This window comes from Orbicella faveolata, unplaced genomic scaffold, assembly GCF_042242905.1.
Source record: "Orbicella faveolata isolate gen_17 unplaced genomic scaffold, um_ofav_v1 contig_27, whole genome shotgun sequence".
In the NCBI taxonomy this organism is placed as follows: Eukaryota; Metazoa; Cnidaria; class Anthozoa; order Scleractinia; family Merulinidae; genus Orbicella; species Orbicella faveolata.
The window spans coordinates 7,645,506-7,661,370 of NW_028301555.1; the positions used below are offsets into that span (position 1 = coordinate 7,645,506).

At 40.2% G+C, this 15,865-nt stretch overlaps 1 protein-coding gene and 1 long non-coding RNA gene across 2 annotated transcripts; one reads left to right on the forward strand and one right to left on the reverse strand.

The window, feature by feature from the left end:
* Window positions 1-145: 145 nt before the first annotated feature.
* LOC110054739 (uncharacterized) lies at window positions 146-10,787 on the reverse strand. Its single transcript, XM_089297014.1, has 4 exons — window positions 10,651-10,787; window positions 4,258-5,671; window positions 3,120-3,644; window positions 146-2,155 (listed from the first exon to the last, which is right to left on the reverse strand). Exons 2-4 carry the CDS (start codon window positions 5,588-5,590, stop codon window positions 234-236), a joined length of 3,780 nt encoding a protein of 1,259 aa, XP_089153140.1. The 5' UTR covers window positions 5,591-5,671; window positions 10,651-10,787; the 3' UTR covers window positions 146-233.
* A 1,272-nt stretch (window positions 10,788-12,059) lies between these two features.
* Window positions 12,060-13,904, forward strand: LOC149107434 (uncharacterized). Its single transcript, XR_016209518.1, has 2 exons — window positions 12,060-12,570; window positions 13,355-13,904. It is a non-coding gene; the product is annotated as an uncharacterized LOC149107434 (long non-coding RNA).
* Window positions 13,905-15,865: the final 1,961 nt, after the last annotated feature.

The following is a 15,865-nucleotide window of genomic DNA, read 5'->3' on the forward strand; positions in this document are numbered from 1 at the left end:
TCACGTCTTTTACCACGACCTCTTAGAATCAAATGTATAGCTGATTCTTTCTGAATGTTGTAATCATTCAAAGTGCTATTTTCCGTTTTCTTGCCATCAAAGGTGAGATGTTGTTCGTTAGGTAGGATCTTTTCCTTTTCGCAAATTTTCTGTTTTACTTTCTTGATTCTATCGCTCGGTGAGACATCTAAAGCGGTCGTTTTTCCAGTTGGCATCATCACGAAAATTGTCCTTTAAAATTGTCCATATAAAAACAGGGTTGATTCTTTCCTGATGTTGCAATCTCTTAAAGTCTGAAAATCTTTGAGTTGCTTTCCACCATAGAGGAGACGCTGTTGTTCAGGTGGAATTCCTTCTTTGTTTCGAATTTTCCTTTTTACTTCCCAGATGGACGTAAACGGTTCAACTTCCAAAGTGATCGTCCTCCCAACGAAGTCACTCATTATCTTCACGAAAATTTGCATAGGTGGCAGCTGTAGAGTCAAGGTTGATTCTTCTCGGATGTTGTAATCGCTTAAAGTGCGACCATTCTGGAGTTCCTTGTTAGCAAAGATGAGATGCTGTTGTTCAGGTGGAATTCCTTCTTTATGGTCAATTTTGACTTTTATGTCCTCTATGGAAATTTCCGGGTCAACGTCCAAATTGATGGTATTCCCAGTCGGCATTCTAACGAGGATTTGCAAGTAACAATGCAGGGTTGATTCGTTTTGAATGTTGTAGTCTTCAAGAGTGTCCTCATCTTTGAGTTCTATGCCACCAAAGAAGATGCCTAGACATCCCATTGCTAATCCTTCCTTCTGAAGTAGTCTCTTTTTCACTTTTCCGATAGTATCTTGCGATACAGCCTCTAATGTGATCGTCTTTCCAGTTAACCTTTTGAAGTGAATTCGAAGTATCGGAAACAAAAGAAGAGTTGAGTCTCTTTCAACGTTGTAGATTCTCAGACTCACGTCGTTGACCTTGAGTTCTTTGTCGTCAAAGAAAAGTTGTTGATGTTCGGTTGGTATTCCCACTTCGTTCGTTATTTTCCTCTTCACATCTTGGATAGTGCTCTGCGGCACTACGTCTAACGTGATCACGGTCTTCCCAGTTCGCGTTCTCACGAAAACTTGCATGCCATAATCACGATCACTATCAAAATCTCTTAGAGCCAAGCGTAAGGTTGATTCAGTCTGATTGTTATAGTCACTCAGAGTGTATTGGTCATACAGTTCCTTGTTGTCAAAGCTGAGACACTGCTGGTCGGGTGGGATCCCTTCTTTGTCGCAAATTTTCCTTTTCACGTCTTCGATACTATCGCTCGGTAAGAAGTCTAACATTGTCGTCTTTCCAGTTGGCATCTTCACAGTAACAAGTATTCTACCAAGTTGTTCCTTAAGCCTTAAATGTAGAGTTGATTCATCTACGACGTTGTAATGCCACAAAGACTTCCGCTCATCTTCGAGTTCCTGACCCCTGAAAATGAGATGCTGTTTGTCAAGAGGGAACCCTTCTTTGGCTTCAATTTGCTCTTTCACAACTGCAATGGCGGTCTTAGGTTCGACTTTCAAAGTTATCACCCTCCCAGTCAGCGTCTTGACGAAAATTTGCATGTCAACACCGATTGGTTCAATCAAGAGGAGTAAGGTGGATTCTCTCGTGATATTGTAGTCACGAAGAGTGCGATCATCTTCACATTTTTTTCCTTTAAAGGTCAGCCACTGGTGGTAATATGGAATTTTCCTTTGTTCTTGAATTTTCTCCTTCACACTCGCAATAGTATCGCTCGGCTCAACATTCAAAGTTATCGTCTGTCCAGCCAGCTGCATCTCAACGAAGATTTGCATACCACCTGGAAAACCCAAGTGTTCCGTTGCGCTCGTCTGAAATTTCTCCAATCCGGAAGGACCAAAAGTGCCCGCACCTGGTGGCATTTTTTCGTTCCTTTGAACCTGGGTATCTAATTCGTTATCTGTACCTGGCCCTCCTGCTTGAGGTGTCACATCATAAGTTCCTTCTCTTGGTTCCAGTGTATGCTCACAAGGTTCTTTTCCAGGTATTACCATAGAAGGATCGTCTCCTGGTGCACTTGTCAGCTGATGTGACCCGTTTTCTCGTGTTAACTCTAGACTGAATCCGGTAACAATCTTACTTGATATGCTTTGCGGTCCATGAACTGAAAAGACGAAATATAATGAAATCACAATAAACGCTTATATTAACTCTGCCTGCCGGATCCTCTGGTCTCATTCCCCCATGCAGTCCCTACGTCAAACAAAGTGGGAGGCTAGCAATCCCATCTCACAAAAAGTAACTATTGCTACAGAAAACGAAACAAAAGAAACAACTGAAATAGGTGAAGAGCATGCAGTAATACAGACGTCTGATGGGTGGGGTCCCTCCTGGAAGTCTCCACCCTAAAATTGGACATGCCCGAGTAAGAGAACACGAGGTCGGCCAAAGGAAACCTGTAGGAGAACAACTGAAAAACATCTGAAAGGAGGAGAATAACTGAAAAACACCTGAAAATGAGCAACTCGACTAAAGCTCTTGTGTGCCACACACAAGGCCCCGCGTTTCACGTCCCCGTTTGATTGTGTCTTTCAATCAGTTGGATAATAACTGTATATAGCGGAATCAAACATCCCCTTCCGCCGCTTTCGGTAAATCCCGTTCATTTCTCGCCAACCAGCATAGTTCAGTCACTACTACTTTTTAATTACTTTAATAAAACAATGGACCTTTCTGACGATGCCACGATTTTCCCTTTTTTCATTCAAACAAAAAAAAAAGCCTCGCCGCTCGATTTATCATGCCTAAATGTATGCCAGGGGAAAAACGTTGCCCCCTGCCATACATTTCTCTTTGGAATCCCATATTTCCTGGAATTTACAACAGATTGTTATGAGACTTCGCATATTTACTAAATTCGACATGCTAAGATAATCTATACGGAGGTGGCGTCTTAAGTATTCATATGAAAACTTCGAAAAATTGTTGATATTGCCGAGACATCGACATCGTCAAAATGGTCCACTGAGATTAAAAAAACTTCAGCAAAACCGATACCATCTTCGTTGTTTTCAGAGGATAAAAAGTATAGGAACAGTATACGTGTAAATACAAGCTCCTGAACTCACCTGAATGCTGCAACAAGGACTCTCGACAAGCCCTGTACTCCTCCTCTAGAATGGTTGTAGCGAGTTTCACTTCAGTGATACCAAGCTCCTTCAGAACCTCATCGGTCACAAGGAATTTTTGCACCATTTTATTCAGAAAGCCAGTGCAATAATCAGACCACAATCCGTCAAGTATTTCCAGAGAGCGACATTCAACTGTGATGATCAAACTCCCTGACTGAGTATCCACAATCAAGACTTTTCGTAACTTCTCCAAGTAATAAACTAAGCCATTTAAATCCTCTGGTTCCGATGGCCGGTCAATTGACGTCAAGTATTTTGACGCTGCGAGGTTCAAAACTTGCTGTGCTGTGGGAAAACTAGTGTCTGCCTTTCGTTTACGCGACGTCACAGGTACCATTGCCACTCCCTGGACTGGCAACCTTGCTTCGTGTTCCTGTGACGCCACTACCATCTCTGAAGTCGGTCCGTCTCGTTGACCAGGACCTGAGACTGTTTTGCAATTAATCCTCACTCCAAGACGAGCTGTTGGGAAATAATACAATTTTATTGGACATGGGCGCGGAAGCTAAAAATACTTGGAACAACACCATATACCTCGGCATGTTCGCTTTAGTCACGTGGTTGGTAATATCCCTCTCTTCTCCTCTCCGCTTTAGCCAAACACTCGTATTTGTTACTGTGATACAGACTGTTAACAGTCCCTTTCTTTTCCAACAAGGTCGAGAAAATAGACAAGCTGTTCATTCTAAACGTGACACATCACAACCATCTTCTATTTTTACGACTCAAGTTGGTGTTATGCACTTCAGACCTGAATGGCACGGTTTTCAAAGTAATATTTTTGGGTACTATTAGGGTGGATCATTATATTATTAATGGGGGATTGCATGAATTTGGCTGCACGATATTTTTTTTCCTTCCATCCCTGCAGGAATTTGTTTTCATGCCTGCTAAATAAGTTTTCCTCGCAACCGCTTTACTCGATATTCTTTATAACCTGAATAAACTCTAAGTAAGTGGCTGCTCGGTATTTTAACACGATTTTTCCAACCTTCACAAGCTCCCCCATTCTTCCATCAAGTGATAATGTAATAATTGTTCACCCCTTGTAAACTACTAGCAAGAAGCTACTGACCTCCTGCTGCTTGAGAGGTGCCAGAGGAGAAGATGAGCCTATCTATGGACTGATGCACCTCTCCCAGCTGATCTTTGATGTCTTGAGATTCCTCTCGAACTAGGCTTTGAACGTCTTGACTTGTGGTTTTCAGTTCCCCTCCCAGCTGATCTTTGATGTCTTGGGCTTCTTCTCGCACTAGGCTTTGAACGTCTTGACTTGTGGTTTTCAGTTTCCCTCCCAGCTGATCTTTGATGTCTCGAGCTTCCTCTCGAACTAGGCTTTGAACGTCTTGACTTGTGGTTGTCAGTTCCCCTCCAAGATGATCTTTGATGTCTTGGGCTTCTTCTCGCACTAGGCTTTGAACGTCTTGACTTGTGGTTTTCAGTTCCCCTCCCAGCTGATCTTTGATGTCTTGAGCTTCCTCTCGAACTAAGCTTTGAACGTCTTGACTTTTGGTTGTCAGTTCCCCTCCAAGCTGACCTTTGATGTCTTGGGCTTCTTCTCGCACTAGGCTTTGAATGTCTTGACTTATGGTTGTCAGTTCCCCACCAAACTGATCTTTGATGTCTTGCGCTTCTTCTCGCACTAGGCTTTGAACGTCTTGACTTGTGGTTTTCAGTTCCCCTCCGAGCTGATCTTTGATTTCTTGGGCTTCCTCTCGAACGGATCTCTTCAGACGTTTCATTCTTTTTCTCGTTTTTTGAGCTGAGTACTCTATGAATTGCTTTACTTCCACATCATTTTTGTACCACCTTCGCAGTTCCTGGACATTTCGTTCATCCTCGGCTGTAAGGGGATCCTTTAAAAAGTTACCAATGGCCTCCTGCCATGCTGTTTTCTTCGAAGGGCTGATTTGCCCAGCAATTCTAAGTAGCGCTTCACTGATGTCTTTCCAAAGCTGTGGGAACACGTCATCCGTAATTTCCATATTTTGGCTCACGTGACCATACACTGAATTGCGGTAATATTTAATTCTCACTAAGTCTGCAGCTAAACTGTGGTCTATACTTGCTGGTAGTTTATCCCATCCTGTGGTGGGAGGGAAGAGGTTGCATATTGTCCTCAGCAACCTGAATAGCAAAGTAACATCAAAATCTGCTGACTTGCCGTACACCCCTGGGGAAGGGTACAGACAGTCCCACTGTGGTTTAGTAAGTTTTGCTGCTTTGAGTTGTTTCTCTGTGGCTGGATTTTTTAGTGTTGTGGGAAGATTACTTGGCGGGCAGCGTTGATCAAATATTTCTCTCATTAACGAGGTACCTCCGCTTATTAATAGTCGCGTAACACGTTGAAAATTGGCTTTTTCCTTTGTGGAACTGAGCACTTCACCTGGGCCTGGGGCGGCGGCCATGGTACAGATCAGACGGCAGTAGATATCCCGACTTGTAAGATTTCTGTACTCAATGTGATGTCCTACTAATCATCTTTGCGTCTACAAAGAAAAATAAAGCATTGGCATTGGGCAGTAGTGAACCAAATCTTGCCTGATTAAACTGCCCTCTTTAAATTAAACAACTGTTACGAATCGTAGAGGATATATAGTATTTCGGACAATGTTAAAGTACGGTGTTCTACAGGGATTACTACTCAAAGTTGTTGGTGTTTGATCGAAACATATTCGGGTCTTCCTCGGAAGTCTTCGGCACTCTTCGGCTATTTTCGGAAATGTTCGGAAATGTTTGGAAACGTTCAAGTGGCCTTTAGACAACTTTTGGAAAATCTTTCAAAATCTTCGGAAAGTAGTCGGAAATCTTCGGAAATCATTAAAAAAATGTCTTTTTAATACGTTTATAAATAGTTAAGACCAGTTGTTTTATGCTCATTGACTATGCATGAATTACATCATCACGGTGCGTTTACTGGGTAGTTGTAAGAGGGCACATTTTGTATTTTGCCAGGTTTTGTGCAGCGTCCACCGCCAATATATACAAAAAGAAAACATACAATGAACGTTGCCAGGTTCCATAACCATTTCCAGTCTGTTAACTATGGTTTATAAAATAAATAGAGGATATTACATGGCTGCACGGAGATAAAAAATTTCTCTTCGAGTGTTGAAAAATGTTTAACAAGTGAGTGCAGCAAACACGCGAAATAGTTTTGAACACGACAAGAAGAATCTCGTATGTCCTAGCGGTTATATGATGTTCTATTTATTATATAAACATCAATGAAATACCAAACCATTTCACTTTCCCAGCAAAAAGCACCATTTAGTATGTAACCATAGCAACAGTGATCTTTTCACATGTGAAGATAGCATGTTATTTTCAGGTGTCAAGATGTATGGTATTGGATTTGGCCAATAGCGGTATAATTTATGAAGTAGGTTATTCATTAACTCGCTCATGGACATTAATGCTTGATCATATGATAGCTCATCTGTTGTATTCAGACAGCGTTCTAGCTTAGTTATTTAGTATTCAGTTTTTCTTTAGTCTTTTTCACCTTTCACTATGCCCGCTAAAAGTAAGAAATCCACCAAGAAGGCAAGTGGATCAAGCCCCTGGCTCTCTTCATTCGGTGCGGAGAATGATCTCCCCGATAGCTTGCTGGAGGTTTTGAAAGAACACGACATAACTCGTGAGGAGACTGTAGCTTAGTTATTTACCCACCCATCCACCCCGCGGGCCGCATCGTTTCGGGGTGCGCCTTCGGTTGCTCCTAAAGGTTATTTAAGATATTGTATATAGTGGTTGTTTATTTGATCGCGTGATTGCGTTACAAGTAGAATTATATCATGTTTTCGCAGGGTGTCTGGAAAACCCGAATAGCGAATAGCGAATCGTCGCGAATAGCGAACAGTCCCGAATAGCGACTAGTACGAATGGTGCGAATAGTCTCAAATAGTGCGAATAGTGGCGAACAGTCGAATAGTGGCGAATAGTGGCAAATAGTGGCAAATTAGTGGCAAATCGTAGCAAATAGGGTACCCAGTATCTCGCAGTCAACCTCGCAGCAACGTAGGGTGGGATTTTCCCGCTAAAAAGCATAGACGCTGATCAGGACTAAAGGTGTTTCTAAACGTAATTTCTTCTGTTTGGGTGTCTGGAAAACCTGAATAGCGAATAGCGAATAGTCGCGAATAGCGAATAACGAATAGTTAAATTCCGAACAGCGAATAGCGAATATATAGTACGAATAGTGCGAATAGCCTCGAATAGTGCGAATAGTGGCGAACAGTCACGAATAGTGGCAAATAGAAGCAAATAAGGTAGCAAGTATCTGACAGTCAACCTCGCAGTAACGTGGGATGGGATTTTACTGCTAAAAAGCATAGACTCTAATCAGGACAAAAGGTGTTTCTAAACGTAATTTCTTCTATTTTCACCGCTGCAAAAGCGTAAATATGTCTTTATTAGCTTATCCTTGTGTTTTCTGTTTTCTTTATGTCGGCGATGGACAGCCCTAGCCTGAGTCCTGAGAAGAAAAGGTAATAAATTCACTGAAATTCTGTCGCTTATTTGAATAATTAATTAACGCAAGATATAGCTTAGATGTTTTTGTTTTTATAGCCGGTTATCGGAGCAGCTCGGTTGAGTCTTTTCAGTTAATAAACTAATCACATTCAACTTGCCTCACATTTGTATTTGTATTGCTGGTTTTCAGTGTCACGCCATTCAAAATAGATCAAAATAAAAATCAAAACCGTTCAATAGATAAAGTCCAGAATCTGGGAAATGAAAGAAAGTAAATATGCAAAGACTCTTCCCAAGATTCTGGTCACAGCAATTTTCCTTAAGCAAGATATGCGGAGGAATTTTTTACCCAAATTTATACAGATTTGTATGGAGACGCCATGCTGGTGCCCATCCGTATGGGCACCAACATCGCGGCCGGAAACCAACAGAAACATCTGTCACTGAGTTTTGCTACAAAAGCGTGAATTTATCCCTCGAGGAACGCTAAAACATTAAAATAATACTTTTTCTAAGACATGGACTGTCCAGATAGCCAAATTTCCCGAAAAAAGTCACTTTTTTAGCCATCATGACAGCTCTCTAGGCCGTCATGTAAATGCCGCGTCACGCAAAAGCTTAGAAATTTAAGCGTAGTGTATCACAAAACCAAGAACCCATTCGGAGCGAAAATTTGTATGAATATTAGTTTTCAGCTGCTCTTACACAACATTAAAGTGAAATCTCAGGAAGGTCAATAGTTTTGTAGTTTGAATTTTAGTGACGTCATGTGAAAACCAGCAATTTTTTTTTTTTTTTTTTTCACAGAACGTGTTTGGTCTAAACCATCTTATGTTAAGTTGTTTTTCTGTAAATAGTGTGCAATAATAAAAAAAACTGAAACTGAAAACTGAAACTTAGTCGAATTTATCAGCGTCCGCAGATAAACGCTATTGCTCTAACTGATCAATTTGAACAAATCCAGATCAGTGCTGTACTAAAGCGGTGACTATTGACGACTATTCGTAAAGGATTATAATAATCTATAATAATCTATTACCAGATTATAATAACCCTATTATAATCTATTATTATTATAATCCATGGATTAAAATTAATCCGAGTTGTCTTGCCATGAGCTCCCCATTAGCTCCCCATACAGATTCCAATATCTGCACTTTTCAGTATACTCCCTTCTACTTCAAATCAGAGCAAAGCTAAACTTCATACACCAGGAACTAATAAGGGACTGTGAAATAATTACTTGGAGGGGGGAGCTGGGAAATGGGTGAGATATGCCCCAAAACTAAGTCATACCCCCCTGTCACTTCATCCCACCCTCACATAATGATAATATTAAGGCTAACCCCCCCCCCTGAAAAAAGTCTCCTCCCATTGATTCCCTCATACCTAGTTTACTTGTTGGAGTTCTTCCTCCAGTACAAACATCACTTCAAATGACTCTTCAACCTATGTCGAAGAGTCATTTGAAGAGTCATCAGAATCACTGGACTCTGAGCTTGTGTCCTCTTCGCATGAATTGGGAGATTCCTCATCTTCTGCAGCATCTCTGGCACTTAGGTTCCCGCGTGCGTGGGTGAGAACTCGATCAATCAACTCAGCCTTGTTTTCACTTATCTTAAGACCTTTTTGCTTTAGATATATTTTCAGCTGCTTGTTGGTAAGTGCCCTTACATCTTTTTCAATTGTCCAAGATATAAGGGGAAGAGTGTTCCTTTCTCTTACTTTTTTTTTGGCTTTTGCATCGAGGAACTCAAGGTGCTGTACATAACTTTTACATGCAGTCTCATCCACCTTGTACTGGGAACATACCTCTTGCAAAAACCTTTCTTCAGAAGAGGGCAATTTTCCCTTGTCGAACAATCTCTTTATCTGGACACTTGGGAGAAACTTGTTGATCTGGTCTCAAGTGGATGTTGCCGTAGTGAATGGTAAATACTTTCCAGGCGAATTATCATCTAGGGTTGGAACTGGAGAACGTTGGACAGGAACACCTCTTGTCCAACCTTCATTAAAGCATCCCTCACACGCTTGAGTGCAGGAAAACTTAAGGTAGTCAAGGAAGTACTGCCCCTGACGAACATGGTCTTCTTTTAATTTCTGAAGTTTTTCAAACAAGGCATTCCCACACACATTAAATTTTACATCCCACCCCTCCTCTCTCTTGATGTCATTTTCTCCTATGCCCCCCCTCTAATTTTCCAACGCCCCCCTCCAGGTAATTATTGCATAGTCCCTAAGTAATCTCTATTAGTGCCAATAGTCTTTAGTACCTAGTGTACTTAGCTTAGTTATAATAAAGTTTCAACTTCATGATGATTTGCTACAGGCAACTCAAATGTTTTAGGTTGAAAATACATGACCAACAAACAAACACAAAAATGACATGAGCATCCTGGCACAAAGAAGTACCCCTTTTCCACTTAACACACCCCCCTTCCTACTTGTGCTGCTGAAATTAAAAATTCCAAATTTCGAAAAAAACATGCCCGTCAAAATATGGTTGCTAAGCATCAAGTTCTGGGTAGAGTGACCTGTCATTCCAAATTGTAGCCAGAAAAATTTCAGATAACATGGCAAAGTTTGGCACCTTTTACTATTGAAAATATTATTTACGGTTAGAGTCAGAGCGGGCACTTTTCGTGATCACCTGACTTGGTCCAAAACGTTCTTGGATACTCACCCAATCTCTTCTCCCCAAGAAGAAAAGATAGCGTGACGAATTGAAAGACTGTCTATCGAAGATCATTGTAATTGGGCATTACAAAGCGATTGTGAGTGTCATTCAAAACTCAAAAGAACAATCTAAAACAGTGACTGAGCTTGAAATTTCAAATGAATGGCGGACCATACTATGCAAATGGTCCTTCGACACAACATTTCGCTTTGAATCTCTTCATTTTACGTACGACGATCGACAGACGATCTACACATTTTAGGTTCGAGAAGGCGATTGTTTATAGTACAAAAATAGGAACGTGAACAAAAATACCTTAATAGAAGTATACAGCAAAGAGTAACTTGACTAAATAGTATCCTGTAGCGCCGTAGTTTGGATCAGTCGCCTTTGTAGTTCCCCACTTTCTCAGTGCATGGTCTCATCACTACCATAAAAGAGGAAGCGGTTGAAACTGTAAAGGTTCACGGGAACGCGGTTGCATAATTAGTGTAATAATTATGCTCAAAGCGGGGTAAGGATGTCACACAACGTTGCGTAGGAGATAAGGGTATCCCCAACCGATTTAACTAACCGGGGCAGCCGTAAAATAAGGAATCCGGAATCCGGAATCCGGAATTATAGAAATTGAGAATAACGACAGAAAAAATTCTACATGATTCAATGTAACCGCTGTAATTTACAATACATAGCAGAGACGAAACGACGATTAAAAGACCGATTTAATGAACACCGCCGTACCATAGATAACCCTAACAACAAATCTAAACCTACTACAGCCGCCGAACATTTCCTGTCCTCTCCTAACCACACTGCTAACGACATGCAATTAATCCCCATCGAAAAAATCGTTTCTAACCGAGACTCTATCCGTAAGGCCAGGGAAGCTTTTTTAATTCAAAAAGGCAGAACAATTGATCCTAATGGTCTGAATATCCGCGAAGAAACATATTAATTGTTTCCATTTGTTTTCTTTTATTATGTTCTTTTATCATGTTATTTTATTTTACCGTATGCTTATCTTCAATTTACACTATCAATTACTTTTGCGTATTTCCGGTATTACGTAAATATCGGCTACATAAAAACACGCACCAATGTAAAATCTTCCATTGTACCTGAAGAAGGCTGGTTTGGCCAGCCGAAATATAGTACACCTTCAAAAAATCATTCTACGTTGTGTCGGTTTTTGCTTTTGTATTCTTCATTTTATATGTAAAGCCGATTAGATCACTATTGATCCAACGTATACCAGCAGGATCATCGTTCCGGTTGCTTGCTTAAACATTTTATAGTCGGTAAGGTAAAGTCTGCATACAAGCCAAGTGGCCCATCAGGCCGGAGTTTATCCCAGTTTCTGTTGCATGAAGCGACTAGGAGTATTTCTGACTCCCCCCTGGATGGGATGCTAGTCCATCGCAGGTTTACCCCCAGCATTATGTTTGCCGGTACCCATTTATACACCTGGGTGGAGAGAGGCACTGTGAGAGTAACTAAAATATAGGGGAGAAAAAGTATTATTGTTGTTGTTGTTGTTAATTTCCATTGCTTTACTACAACCATAAACTGTAACTGTAAAACATAACTAGTTTTGAACAACCCCCTAGCTATTAGGTGGATGACGTTATTGATTGGGTAAATCATTATCCAGTCAGGGTTAGTTATTTTTCGGGTGGATCCATTCTCGACCCCAGTGCTACTCGTCTTAAAAAGTCGTTCACGAGTAGCTCTGGACGCACCCAAAAATTCGAATTTTTTCATTGGCTGACAAAAAATGAATGCGCAGCAGAAATGAAAATTACAAAGCTCTACGCATTCCATTTTACTTCCGGCCCGGATGGCGGCACCTTCGCTCAGTTGACACAGGCGCGCTTTACGAAAAAACAAATGGCGACCTTTCCCGATCGATCCGAAGAAATCGTTAAAGTTTCCACGTAACCAAAGGAGTACGTCGCCTGCAACGATGTCATTCACGATCGTAATCATCGTCCATTGTTGTAGCAGCGGAGAAGGCGGGAAGAAACGTTTAAAACTCTGAGAATCAACCAGCTAATACAACAGTTACTTTGTCGCTGACCATACCCCAAGAAATCATAAAATTAACTTCGAATCGGCAGTGGGTTTTAAGAAACGTTCGTCTTCCTTTATGAAAAGCTCAAAAGGAAACTTAGAGCCAGGTGAAAAGACGAAGAAATATCACTCTTGCTAAGCAAATGTGGCACTGGAAATGCGAAGGTGAGTGTGTTTTTTTCTCTCTGAAAGATCAAGGAGATCAGATTCTAGCAGTCCAAAGTGTATTGATATTAAATTGCAAAATGAGTCAAAGGTCCGTGTTATAATACTCTGCTACGTACCTGGATGATGTAGCAAATGGTCTGAACATGAAGTTTGGTTTGTTTCTTCCACATATTGTTATGTATGTATCTTTTACTATCTGTTGAGAAGCTTCTGCTGTTATAGATATATGTATAATATCTTTTTTTTTTAGCTCCCCTCTCTTTATTATTGAGACCTCCCCTATAGTCTCCCCCCAAAAAACACGAACAAACCTTTTGTGGTCAGGCAAGAGTTTAGTTTGCTTTAGAGCCTTCACCCGAATTTATTATTTTTTTTTTATAATTTACTTGTGGAAATGATGTGTAAAGGAAAATAACCATAGCTGAAATTTGAGGCCCTTTGCTCTCTCCCCACTTTAGTTAGGAAGCAACTGCAACTAGGAAAACTTTATTCCGTCACAATAACATTAATCAGTAAATAACAATAATTTATCATCCATGCAAATAACTGTGAACAAATATAAGAGACAATTATTTATACATGTATAACTGATAACGAATCATCAGGACTAGTGGGTTTCCAAATGTAATGTGGGAATTATCTCTACTAAAAACAAATCAAACATTAAAGGTGTACAGAGTTACATTAATATTCCCATAAGAAAAATGTCATAATCTTTTTGTTAGCTTTTGAAAGATAATTTATTTCCTACCATTATTTACTATTCTTTGTTAACTTTCAGACCATAATAGTGCTACATAAATTCCTCAAAGGATGACCATTTATGGATAATTCAAATAGGAATGTTGCTCTTGCAGTTCAATAAATAATACTGAAAAAAAAGGAGATGGAGAAAGAACCATTGTTGATAGTAAAGCTATGTGGCTGATGTTCTGATCAACCACAAGATGTAGAAAGTATACATTGAGATTTGTTGTTGCACATGGTTGTATAACAGGCTGAAGAGCCTTATTACCATGAAGTAACATGAATTGTAAAAGAGCAATGACATTGCATTGTTTCCCATTCATTTTGTTCATGCAGTTTCCTAAAAAAAATCTTCCTTAATGTACATTGAGGCACACCAATATGAATCACTCTCTTCACATCAGGAACCTCTACATGTATACCAATGCCAGATACCAATGTTATAGTTACATCATTTTAGCTGTATTATATTTTTGGTAACACCATGTACTCGTATGGGAATACTGAAATAAATTGGTGTTGTTGTTGTTGTTGAAAGCACCCAAAAGATTAAGCTTTATATAAGCTGGTTGAAAGGTATAAAATGAACAAAAACAATTACATCAACAAAAGCAGTGGGGGATGGGGGACAAAATGGTGGAATAGCCCTATATCTAGTTTTGTAATGTCTACAGGCTTTTCTTAAGCCTGACTGTACAAAAATCATCATTAGATGTTCCAGATAAGCTAATTAAAATTGCTGCAGAGCCATTATAGAAGCCCCCAGCACGCATATAGAACCACTCGATAACAACTGGCATAGGACTTTTATTTTTTTCTTGGTGTTTTTCTTAACAAGGCAGTAACCACTTCAAAAGGCTAATTGCTACCCTATACCCTGGTTACCACACACATATTTTTTTTATTCTTTCCATAGCCATATGCAAAATAGATTTCTCTTTTCATATTTATTTAATTATAATACTGATGTAAATTAATTCTGTAAATAATGCACAATAAAAGTTGATCGATTGATTTAATTTGACAGTTTAATGATCTGTTGATTGTGTAAGACCCTTTTTTGTAAAAAAAAAAATAGAACAGAATGGGGTTACTTGAAAAAATGAGGACATGAAAGATCATATGAAAGTGAGCACCTTTATTACATTCCTTGCAAGGAAACATGAGCAAAACTCCAATACAACAAAACTTTCCTGAGTTCAACAGATTTTTATTCTGCTGCAGCTTACAAACCTATGTAAATAACCAGGAAGTAAATAGTTCTTACCATTAAAAAAATTTTCCCTTCATCTATCAGCACGGCTTATAATTAAATCCTCTGGTCAGTGATGCAATTTCCACGGCTGATTTCCACAAACGCTTCCGTGTGTCCATAAACAAATTTTACCGTGTCATCGATAGACGTAATACATGCCGTATCCTGATTACGTTGCTTGAAAGCTTTCACAACTGCACCTCGCTCTTTAAACTTCTCCTTTTTATCGAATATGAAGAGAAGAAACAACAAGAACACAGCTATCGATTCCTGAATTTTTCTAGACGGTCCACCACAAAATGCACCGCGAAACCCGTTGGTAAAATATTACACAAGCTGGCAATCGTGTTTGAAGCGGCGACGGCATTTAAGGCCGCTTTCTACTCTCTTTTTAACTCTAAATCACCTAACTTCAGCGAAGTGAAAACACATGTCAGCGTTCCGATATGTTTACATCTGAAGAATACTCTCTATTCCTCTCACCCCTCCCTCAGGATTAGTTTCTGAGCATGAGCAAATATGCAGGCCAAAATTACGCATGCGTTACCGGATGTCCGTGATTTACGGACATCCGGTAATGGCTGCTACCAGAGCCCTCCGTTTCTCCGCCCACGTGACCAAAAGAAACGGAGGCTCTGGGGACGAGAATGGGGTGGATCCATCCTTTGATAACCTTTGATCAACCTGGCTCCTACAAGAGCGCGGTCCTTGCCAAGGTCACATCGCCCAGAGAAGACTGGTGAGTAGCATAAAAATCTCAGCATTGACGTCAAAGCGATGTTTGCGTGTGATGAATAGGGACTTTAAGCAACGACAACGCGGACGGCGACGGGAACGCCATAAGATCAGGGAAAAGCCAAAAGGTCCACTGCGCATGACTGGCGGGAAACAGGTTGATGTTCTGCGTTCGGGCCCGACGTGAGTGAAGCTCATTTCGCGTTGTCTGAAAACGTGAGTTTTCGCTTTCGTTTCCTCTGCTTTGTCAACGCTAAATAACCCGTTTTTGCTAATTTCGAAGAAACTTAAATGCTTGTTTTCTCTTGTTATGTGAGATATTGCATTTTAAAGAAACCTCGAGAAATCTGAAGCGAACTCAAGCCAGTCGGCGAGCATGTGAGTACCATGAAATATCTTTTTGAAAGCTTATGTAAATACAGACAACTTACACGAATTTCAATCGAAATTTTCCTTTCAAGAAGTACTCAAATGTCAAATAGCTCATTATGGTGAAATTCTAACACATTTAAAAGGGTAGACACCATTAAAACTTGTGTAGCTGTTTCCATTTTC